General features: G+C 50.8%; 1 protein-coding gene across 2 annotated transcripts in view; it reads right to left on the bottom strand.

Moving 5' to 3' along the window:
* The window catches only part of Slc26a11 (solute carrier family 26 member 11), a 24645-nt gene that overhangs the window by 2642 nt on the left and 10896 nt on the right, over positions 1 to 11107 (bottom strand). For both annotated transcript variants that reach the window (XM_029483896.1, XM_021176391.1), the window contains 9 exons: positions 9384 to 9559; positions 8958 to 9030; positions 7422 to 7472; positions 5074 to 5134; positions 3856 to 3911; positions 3492 to 3632; positions 1523 to 1650; positions 1191 to 1290; positions 651 to 784 (listed from right to left, as the gene is read on the bottom strand). In XM_029483896.1, the coding sequence (XP_029339756.1) occupies positions 651 to 784; positions 1191 to 1290; positions 1523 to 1650; positions 3492 to 3632; positions 3856 to 3911; positions 5074 to 5134; positions 7422 to 7472; positions 8958 to 9030; positions 9384 to 9559 (920 nt within the window). The remainder of the gene's footprint in view (positions 1 to 650; positions 785 to 1190; positions 1291 to 1522; positions 1651 to 3491; positions 3633 to 3855; positions 3912 to 5073; positions 5135 to 7421; positions 7473 to 8957; positions 9031 to 9383; positions 9560 to 11107) is intronic.

Here is an 11107-nt window from a genome sequence, read left to right as displayed (position 1 = left end):
CTGTCCTGGAACTCACTTTGTAGACCAGGCTGGCCTCGAACTCAGAAATCCACCTGCCTCTGCCTCCCAAGTGCTGGGATTAAAGGCGTGAGCCACCACTGCCTGGTCTGGCCTTTGACAGAATCTTAACTCTGTAGCTCTGACTAGCCTCATACCTGATGTATGGCCCAAGCTGGACTTGAACCTATGCCAACTCTCCTGCCTCAGCCTCCTTGTGATAATTTGTATATGCTCGTCCCAGGGAGTGGCACTATTAGGAAGTGTAGCCTTGTTGGAGTAGGTGTGTCACTATGAGTGTGGGCTTTAGTACCCTAGCTCTAGCTGCCTGAAAGCCAGTATTCTGCCAGCAGGCTTTAGATGAAGATGCAGAACTCTCAGCTCCTCCTGCACCATGCCTGCCTGGATGCTGCCATGTTCCTGCCTTGATAATAATGGAATGAATCTCTGAACCTGTAAGCCAGCCCCAGTTAAATGTTGTCCTTATAAGAGTTGCCTTGGTCATGGTATCTGTTCATAGCAGTAAAACCCTAATTAAGACACTCCTGCATCCTAGGACTATAGGTAGGTTCAATTGTATCACATGTATCACACTAGCCTGGGGCCATGGGGAGGGTGTGGACCCTCCTCATAAGGTGGCCTGGCTCTCCTACCTGTAGGCCAACAAAGGCCAGGGCAACTCCTTTCTTCTGGAAGTCCTCCAGGAGCTCACCGAGTCCCGCGATCACCGTGTAGTCTATACTGCTGATATGCGTGCACTCTAGAACCGCAGAACGTGGTGGGGATGCTGGGGAGACAGGCCAAGAGTCTGCCACAGGGCATCCATGACAGTGGTAAAAAACATCCACCACGTGACCATATCCCCAGGGTGTCACCCAGTCACAGGGCCAGGGTGGACAGAATGGGTATCTGGAGAAAGCTACTTCCTTCTTAGGTTCCCTTGAACGTCAGTTCCCCAGACAGAGGAACAGAAGCAAACATGGCCCTTACTGACAGGCTGTAGGGGAGTCACAGGACTACTGGCCAGTGGGGGCTGACCTATCTGCAGCAGACGCTACTCAAAGACGACTGAACCGTGAAAGCGGGTGCATGTCTCCCTGACCACTGGGCCGGGCCTGAGGGTGCCAAGGCTGTGGTGCAGAGGACTGCTGGAGTGTGTGCTGCTCTGTGCTCATCCTGACTGGCTCACACACCTTCCAGTGCCCGGTTCGTTATTGTCTCTCGGAGGGCATCAATTGCAGGAAAGTGCAGGCCGCTGGCCGGCTGAAGAACAAAAATTTGTCCCTCTGACACCTGGAATGGGAGTAGGGGGTGAACATTAGAAGCAGACAGGACAGGAGAGTCTTCTAGGCTTCGATCACTGCAGCAGGAGGGATCCTCCACCGAAGCCTAGCATATGGGGTACAGTAGGAGTGGGAGCTGGCAGGAGAGTCCCCAATATACCATACTCAGGAGAGATCGATGGTAGCAAGCAAGGAGGGTGGGGCTGGGGATTCCACCCAAACTCTCTTTACTCTGAGCCTACCTGAGTCTTGGGCCTAGCTACCGAGTACAGGAGAATGAGCAAAGACACCAGGCTCCCGGCCAGGATACCATACTGGATCTCCCAGAAGGACAGCAGGAACGTCACACACAGTGGTAGCAGATCCAGCCCTAGGAGGAGTTCTGATTCAGGGGTAACCCTCACCCCACCCCAGCTCACTGAGCCCCACGGCCCAGTGTCCAGCCACTTAGAGGTGGTCAGGGCTCTAAAGCACCCTAGAGGGAGACCTGGTCAGAGGAATAGAAGGTGTGGGTTGTAGTTGGCCCCCAGACCAAGGGCAGAGGTAGAGAACAGGGTCCAGGTCTACCAGGGTAGGACCTGCCTGCTCAGCCTAGCCCTCTAGTCTCTGAGCAGGTAGGTGTCAGGGGCGGGGCGGGGTGTGTGTCGCTCATCAGAGAATCCAGGGAAAGGAGACAAAGAGAAAGATGTATGTGTGGTGTGTCCATGTGTTGTGTGCATCTGTGTGCGTTATGTGTTTGTGTGGTATGCGTGTGTGATCTGTGTCTATGATATGGTATGTGTATGAGTGTGTGTGTGTGTGTGTGTGGTGTGTGTCTGGGTATGTGTCTATGGTGTGGTATGTGAGTGTTTCTGTGTGTGGTGTGTCTGTGGCATGGTGTGTGTGTGTGTCTGTGTGTATGGTGTGTCCATGTAGTGTGTCCATGTACTGTGAGTCTCTGTGTGTATTATGTGTTTGTGTGGTATGTGTGTGTCATATGTGTCTGTGATATGGTATGTGTGTGTGTGACTGTGTGTCTATGGTATGGTATGTGTGAGTATGAGTTTGTGGTGTGGTGTGTGTCTGGGTGTGTGCCATGGTGTTGTGAGTGTTTCTGTGTGTGCTGTGTCTGTGGTGTGGTGTACATCTGTGTGTCTTTTTTTTTTTTTTTTTTTTGGTTTTTCGAGACAGGGTTTCTCTTTATAGCTCTGGCTGTCCTGGAGCTCACTTTGTAGACCAGGCTGGCCTCGAACTCAGAAATCCGCCTGCCTCTGCCTCCCGAGTGCTGGGATTAAAGGCGTGCACCACCACGCCCGGCTACATCTGTGTGTCTATGGACGTCTGTGTATATGTGGCATGGTGTGTGTGGGGGGGTGAGTGTGTGTGCATGTTTTCTGTGTGTGTGCGTGTGGTATGTGTTGTGACTCCAGGAGTCCCAAAGGATTTCTTGCCCTGGGCACAAGGTATATGGACTCAGCCTGGGGTTCCACCTCTGATGTGGCAACCCAGGCAGGCCCTGCCCTTCCCTTCATGGAGCCTCAGCTGATCTACTTCAAGGCTGTGCTAAAGATGAAACCTGGGACACAGAACAACTGACCACACCCAGACCTGACAACTGGCCAACGAGGAAGAAGGAAACGTTAACTTCCTTAACTTGGGATCTGCTAAAGGAACCACTGGGTGAGGGGCCCTCAGACCAGGACACGGGGAGACTGAGAGACTATTATGTGGGGCCTTGCGGGCTAACTCACCCTCAGGAAGAGAAAGGAGGGGGAGGGGATGACAAGGACACGGAGTGGGGAAACCCTGCTCTCTACTCCATAGCTACAGAGCTTGGCTCAGCCCTGCATGGCAGGAAGTCCAGCTCCTCTGAGCAGCCACCTCGAGTGTGGGTACCGTGTCCTAGTTTGCTTGCTTGCTTTCTTTTTTTCTTTCTTTTTTTTTTTTTTTTTTTTTTTTTAGACAGGGTTTCTCTGTGTAGCTCTGGTTGTCCTCTGTAGACCAGCCTGGCCTCGAACTCAGAAATCTGCCTGCCTCTGCCTCCCAAGTGCTGGGATTAAAGGCGTGCACCACCACTGCCCGGCCATTTCCTAGCTTTTTGTGTGTCTTCTCCCAAGTTTACCAGGGTGCTACAGCTCCAGCCCACAGTGGGGCTGCAGGCTGGGAGGATAACAAAAGGTGCCCTCAGCATTCGCAGATACCATCTCAGAGCCACCCGCTTTGCATACATACTCTGAACGCGCCAGAGACTCCTGAAGATCTTGACGTCAAAGAGCGGGGCCACAGCCGTGATGATCACGGCAGCCAGGGCAGACTTGGGGATATAGGAGAAGAGTGAGGTCAAGTAGTCCAGGGACAGCAGCACCAGGACACCTGTGGGGTTGGAGGGTCACTTGGGGGGTACCCACCCAGCCAACACCCACAGATGATACTGCCTCACTTTAGGTATAGGGGAGCTTGGTTACCCACTGGACAGTTATGGACCTACACAGACTTGGTAGGAATGCTGTACACGGCCAGAGAACTACTACGGGCTCCTCTCCACCATTTCCACCATAGGCGCCCAAGGTAAAGAAGGGTTGGGGGTAGCGCTCACCAGTCACCAGGCCTCCTGCCGGGGTACACACCCCTGTCTGGGCATTCACAGCTGTCCTGGAAGGCAACAGGAAGAAACCTGTCAATCCATCAATCCCCTGTGGCTGAGATGGGAGCTGTCTGGCCCCACACATCAACTGACCTTCCCTGAGACCTGAGGTGGAGGTGAGAGCTGGTGGAGTTGACACCTGGTGGCTGGGCCCCCTCGCCCAGAATGAAGTGAGTGAGTTTATCTACTGGTGACTGGGACAGTCTCCCTGGTTGTTTAGTTTACTTTTTTAATCTGGCCATAAACCCCCTTCCTCTTCCTCTTCCTCTTCCTCAGGGCTCGTTAAACTGCCCACTTAGTTTAATTAGGGCTTCCTGCATGAGCCCGGGTGTAGGTCTATTACCACAGAGGTGGCAACTGACCATTGGCCACACCACTGAAGAAAACAACTCCCTGCCCCGCACTCTCCCCACCCCCACCCCCCAGCAGCCAGTAGCAGCCAACTGCTCTACAGCTAGGGGTGTGTGGGCTGTCTTGCTTTCCCTAATACATACTGTTTATTACTAATACTGTTTATTACTAAGTATGAAAAGCACTGATCAAGAACCTCAACTATTTTAAGATCTCCCCTCATCTGTCTCAGTTTCCTCAGTGTCTGCTCAGTAAGGCATAGCTCCTCCTGCAGCCTCAGAGCTCCCTCAGCCCATCCTCTGGACCCCAGGAAAACTTGCATCAAATGATGCCTCAGGACAGAGATTGAGACCTTCCTATCTCCCACTCCCTCTCCTTCTCTTCCTCTCTCCCTCCCACTTCCCTTCCTCTCTCTCCAGCATCTCCCCTGGAACTGACGTCACTCACAGAGATCCACTTGCCTCTGCCTCCCAAGTGCTGGAAATAAAGATGGGTGTCACTGTGTCAGGCCCTCTGCCCAGTTTCTTTTGGAATTAACTCAGGTACCAGCATGCCCAGAGGACTTGGGTGGGCCAGGAACTTGTACCGCTAAATGCAGGGCAGAGACACCAGGAGCTATCCTGAGGGGCAGGTGTGTAACATGGTCACAGCTTTCCAAAGGCCTTTAGAATGCCTGGTGGACTAACTGGGGGGGGGGGGAGGAAGAAGAGGAGGAGGAGGAGGAAAATGTCAAATATGACTAAGGGCATGGCAGGGGGAAAGGGTCTTTGGACCCTGCTAACCCTAAATGTAAAGGGAAGAAAAAACATGGCTACTCACCGCCCAAAGCTGCCAGTGACTGGGTAAGAGGAGACCAGGGAACCCAGCACATTGGTGAGGCCTGGGGAGGGAAGAGTTAACCAGGAGGGGCAGGAACACTAGGCAGGGGGGAGGGGAGCCAAATGCCTGATCACACAGGGGAAGATATAGAGAGAACCTGGGCGAGGAACCAAATCTTTATCACATTCCCTACCTTGGAGTATAGCTAACTCTAGTCCAATGATTTTGCTTTTGATGTTGTTGCTGGAGACAGGGTTTCTCTGTGTAGCCCTGGCTGCCCTAAAAATTGCTCTGTAGATCAGGAGGGCCTTGAACTCACAGACATCTGCTTGCCTCTGACTCCTGAGTCCTGGGCTAAAGGCGTGTGCCACCACCACCCTGCCCAGCTTCTGCTTTTGTTGTTGTTGTTGTTTTCAAGACAGGGCTTCTCTGTATAGCCCTGGCTGTCCTGGAACTCACTTTGTAGACCAGGCTGGCCTCGAACTCAGAAATCCGCCTGCCCCTGCCTCCCAAGTGCTGGGATTAAAGGCATGCGCCACCATGCCCGGCTGCTCCATCTATTCTAAGTTTAAAGTAGATCTGGCTCAGGTCTTGGGATACCTTAAAGATACTATCAGTACCCATGGAGAGGACAGCCACCTCCCAGGGCGCGGGTTGCAGTGAAGAGCGCCTGAGGTATGGCTGTTGTGAATGCCAAGTCAAGCTAAGGGACTGAAGGCCAAGGCCAGCCAAGTGCCTTCCCAGGGGGTACCGTATTACATGAAAGCCAGTACTACTGCCTTGTTAGGACCCAAGAACTAAGATCTTGGGCTACACCTACCACACTCTGCCTGCCCAACATCCATCCCACACAGGCCTTTACAGCGACCTCATCTGGCAACTATAGGTTCGAGGCCTACTCTTGGAACTTCCCTAAGCACTAAGGGTAAGGAAGCCAGTCGCTATCCCAAAGGGCAGGCGTGACGTGTCTTGCTTTGACATGGAGCATGGACAGCTACACCCTCGGAGAAAAACAACTCTCTGTCCCCAGCGGCCACAGCTGCCAGTGGCTCCTCAGACAGGGTGGGTGGGCTATCTTGCATTCCTTAATGTGTACCGTTTATTACTGAGGATGAAAATGGCTATCGGCAACCCCGATTCCTTTAAGATCTCCCTTCTTCTGTCCCTGACATCCTCAGCCAGGCTGAGTTGACCAAGGGTCATTCGAAGGCTTGGTAGACTCACAGAAAAATGAGAAAAAGCCTCAAAGACTGGAAATTACTTAAGTACCAACCCCTTTTGGGTCACAGAGTCAAGCCCAGGCCTTTGAGAATAAAGGGCCAGGGCAGCTTGGTAGAGACTGGACAGTGACCACAGGCTACACTGGATCACACAGGGTCACCCTGTCCCCTAGTGGTCTTAGGCTGGGGATAAGTCTGTTGAAGTCAGCTACTAGACTGCACAGTCTACTACAGAGCCAGGAAGCAGATTTCTTCTGCTAAAAGAGGCAGCTGATTCCTCAGTAGGGCCCCATTCACCAGTTCAGACACAGCCACAGCCACACCCTGCCATTGGATGGTTGGGTACTGCCAGCCCTCTTAGAGGAGTGGCCCCAGTAGTTACTAGGCTCCTATGGGCATTCGCAAGGGGGAGAGGACCAGGCAGGAACACACAGGTCCCATAACATATTAAGACCAGTACCATTATCAACCGTAAGAGTCTTAGTGTGGGGCTGATGCAAAGGCTCAGTTGTTGAGAGCACTTGCTGCGCTTGCAGGGGACCCAGGTTCTATTCCCAGTACCCACATGGTGCTCATCATAACTGTTTGTAACGCCAGTTCCATGGAAACCCATGCCTTCTGACCCACATTTTGCACACACACACACACACACACACACACACACACACACACGCTCCCACAAATAAGAAAATCTTTAAAACAAAAAGAATTTTCGTGTTCTTCCAAAACACATCAATATGTAAGTTAGTTTGTAGGGACAAAAGAAAGTGCTACTAAGCTACACACAGAGCCCAGTGGCCCGCCTGAGTCCTCAGTGACCCATGTGTCCCTACCTGGAAGGGGGTTCTACTGGGAAAAAGTAGAAGTAACGCCCTGAGCCCCATTATCCCACGCTTGTCCGGGGAAAGGTATTCAGGAGACTCGCCTGGACTCTACCTGGCTGCACCCTCCAGCTCTCTTCAGGGCACAGAACAGGGTGCAGCTTTCACAGAGGAGGGGCTGCATGGAGCTAACTGGACACACGAGAACAAGTCCAACCTGATATTCCCAAGGCTCCCCCCGCCAACATCACACCCGATGCAATCAGACAGACAGACGCACAGGCACTGGGATCAGAACGGGTCTTACCAATGGCCAGTAGTTCCTGGTTGGCATCAATGCGGTAGTTATTCTGAGACGCTAAAGAGAAAGGACAGTGCAGATGCCGTCACTGAGGTGCAAGAACAAGTTATGTGTGAGTCCTAGCAGAAGGGACAAGCTTACACTAGTAAATGCTTACAAAGCCAAAAGCAGGAGCAAGTGTTCAGGCTAGTCTTGAACTCACGAAGACATGTCTGCCTCTACCTCTGAGTGCTGCTGTGAAAGTAGTAGGAAACCATACCCAGCAAATAAATACATATTAGCGAGCGTCTGACTTGGTAACGGACAAAGTTCTGGAATGTTGGAGAAAGAATTTATTCCAGGCACAACCAGGACCAGGCAGGAAATGTGATATATGGAGCTTTGAAACCATATATTATTTTCGCTGGTGATGGTGTGTGTTGCTGGGGGTGGAACCCAGGCCTTACACATTAGCCAAATGCTGCACCACCAAGCCTGTTAACTGAGTTTTAGCCTCAGAATCAGCCTGTGCCCATAGCAAAGAGGACCTGCTGGTTACAGATCAGAACACAGACACCCAGACACTGATACTACAGAGCTTCAAGAACTGCCGACTTGGGTCAAGTGAGGGATTGAAGAGCCTGCCTTAGAAAGGCAAGACCAAGACCCCGTACACGCTGAGCCAGTGGGAGGAAACAAAGGGGTCAAATCAATAGGACTTCTGTGAGCCAAGTACTAAAAGTCAAGTTTAAAGTTCAGCCATAACTCCTGATTAAACTAAGACTTTTCAGCTGGATATGGTGGCTCATTTAAATCACAGGCGGATAGGCAGATCTCTGTGAGTTCAAGGTCAGCCTGGTCTAGCAGTGGGTTCATAGTCTGGCCTGGTATTAAACAAACAAATACATAAAGCAGCTCCACTCCCCTGGGGATCTGATTCCTTCTCTGGCCTCTGAACTCACGTGTACGCACACACAGTTAAAAATGATAATACATCTTAATTTTTTTTCAATTCAACAAATTACACTAAAAACAATTACAACACAGCTGTTTCCTGGTTTGACACCATTATTATCAGTGAGGTCCATGCTCTAAGAGGCTGTGAAGGGGAAGGAGATGGTCCTTAATGTGCATCTCATTCCAATTCATCGAACTTCATGCTCAACACTGCATGGTAGGAGCAGAAACCAGGGCCTCACGCATCCACACAGGGCAGGCTGATGGGGCTCTTCACCCCAGAACCCTGTGTACAGTGCAACGAGTGTGCTCTCTCTGGACTCTGGGAGCTAGGAGGGTTGTGCCCTGGCACTGACTATATACTCTGAGAGCGGCTGGGCTATGCTGGCCCTCTTTCAGCCCGTGATGCCTTCTGTGTTTTAGGTTTCAGATGTCCATTGCTCCCTCTGTCGCTATTCATTTTAAAACACACACACACACACACACACACACACACACACGCATCACTTGCATTAAAGTTCTGATTTTTAAAACTCGGAACAAGCAAACAAACCAGGAGGCAGTGAGCCGGCGGGAGGGGCGGGAAGGGAGTAACAGGCATCTCACCGAAGGATTTGGCCACGGCAATGCTCTCCAGGAGGCCCATCAGAGGTACCACAGCCAATCCGGCCCCCATGTCCTGAGGGGAGAAGGTCACTGAACCTTTCGCCTGTGCTCTTGCCGAGCAGGGACCTGCCACAGTAGAGGCCTTCTTGGTGGCTAATGGAGGCAAACACTGCTCCAGCTAACGGAGTGTAAATTTATACTGGAGAGGAAGTGCCACCTCTTCATGAAAAGGCGCTGAGAGGAACCTGGCTAGTGCATCCTTTCCTGGTGTCCAAAGAAGGAAGGGGCTTGAAGCAGAAAGACAAAGGGCTATCCTGAGGTTGAGTCCTATTTGGTCTCTTCACTTTCCTGAGACAGCCCTTCTTGTGGAGTGGGCCCAGGGGTCACCTCAGCCTCAGCCATGCTGCTGGCTCTGCATCGGCTCACCTGCACCATCTCAGAGAACGAGATGGTCTTATTGTCCGTGGTCACTGAGAAGGGTGGGATCCGCACCGGAGGGAGCCCCTCGGCGATCTCTCCAGTCAGAACAAAGGGATGGGATCCTGTCACCTCGAAGGCGTAAGCAATCAGAGCCGCAGAGGAGACCACCAGGGCGTTGCGAGCTGGGACAGAAAAGGGGAAGAGACTGGTGAGGCCCAGTCTGTTTTGATCTTTGAAAACTGATTCAATATATTTCATGTATGTGAGTGTTTTGACTGCACGTGTATGTATGTTCCATGTAGGTGCCTGGGGCCTGAGGTCAGAAGATCCCCCAGAACCGGAGCTATAGACAGGTCTGACCCACTGTGCAGATGCTGGTAATTAAACACAGAAACACAGAACTCTGCATGACATGAGCAACGAGTGTTCTTCACCACTGAGCCATCTCTCCAGCCCTGAGACATAGTCTTTTTGTTTGTTTGTTTTTGGTTTTTCGAGACAGGGTTTCTCTGTGTAGCCCTGGCTTTCCCGGAACTCACTCTGAAGACCAGGCTGGCCTTGAACTCAGAAATCCGCCTGCCTCTGCCTCCCAAGTGCTGGGATTAAAGGCGTGCGCCACCACGCCTGGCTCGACCAAGGCAACTCTTATAAAAACAATATTTAGTTAGGTTGGCTCACTGGTTCAGAGGTTCAGTCCATTATCATCAAGGTGGGAACAAGATGGGAACATCCAGGCAGGCATGGTGCAGGAGGAGCTGAGAGTTCTACATCTTCATCTGAAGGCTGCTAGGAGAAGACTGACTTCCAGGCAGCTAGGATGAGGGTCTTATAGTCCACACCCACAGTGTCACACCTTCTAATAGTGCCACTCCCTGGGCTGAGCATAGACAAACCGTCACCAACCGTGAAGTACAACCTTAGGCTCTAATCAGTTAATAAAGGTAATAAGGGGATGATAAAGGGTTCAATCCAAGACAAGGGATGAACACGAAAAAGCAAAGCCTGGAGACACACAGCACAACGCAGCAGAGGCCACACCCATGGATGCTAGAGACGTGAAAGGCATACATTTCAACCAGAACAAAGCAGAAACTGCCATAGGGTACAGTAATATTATAAGAAATTAGACAAATAGGGATGGATTATTAAATCTACTCTTAAAAGGATTTTAGAGCCACAATCTTACATTGGTAGAGATCTTCATATCTTCATATTTTGATGCAGAATTGAGGTTATATTTTCTTACACTGGTACAGAATTGGGCATATTGAAACAGGTTTAGGGTTTTCATTGATATAAATCTTTTTATATTGATAGAAAATTTAAGATTCCTTTTGTTATTCTTAGATATGCATCATGCCTAGGGAACTCATTTAAAACACAAGGTTTAATCCCAGTCCTTCTAATAGCTGCTATTCCAAACTGCTTAGGATGATTAACAAGTTGATAGTCAATCAAACTCATAGTCTATTAGACATAGGAGTCGGGATTATCACAGAAATATACGCCCTGGGTTGTACAGAAAATAGGTAGCTGGTGACAGGCAATGTCAGCTTGTTCAGATATGCTATAAATAGATAAATGGTCTTCAAGAGCATTGGAGATACACAGGATATGGCATTGAAAATCATTTCATAGGCCCATTGGACTTGCAAACTTTATATGCCCCAATATAGGGGAATGCCAGGGCCAAAAGAATGGGAATGGGTGGGTAGGGAAGTGGGGGGCGC

Source organism: Mus caroli, chromosome 11 (genome assembly GCF_900094665.2).
Source record: "Mus caroli chromosome 11, CAROLI_EIJ_v1.1, whole genome shotgun sequence".
Taxonomy (NCBI): domain Eukaryota; kingdom Metazoa; phylum Chordata; class Mammalia; order Rodentia; family Muridae; genus Mus; species Mus caroli.
This window is presented reverse-complemented; position numbering and strand designations above follow the sequence as displayed.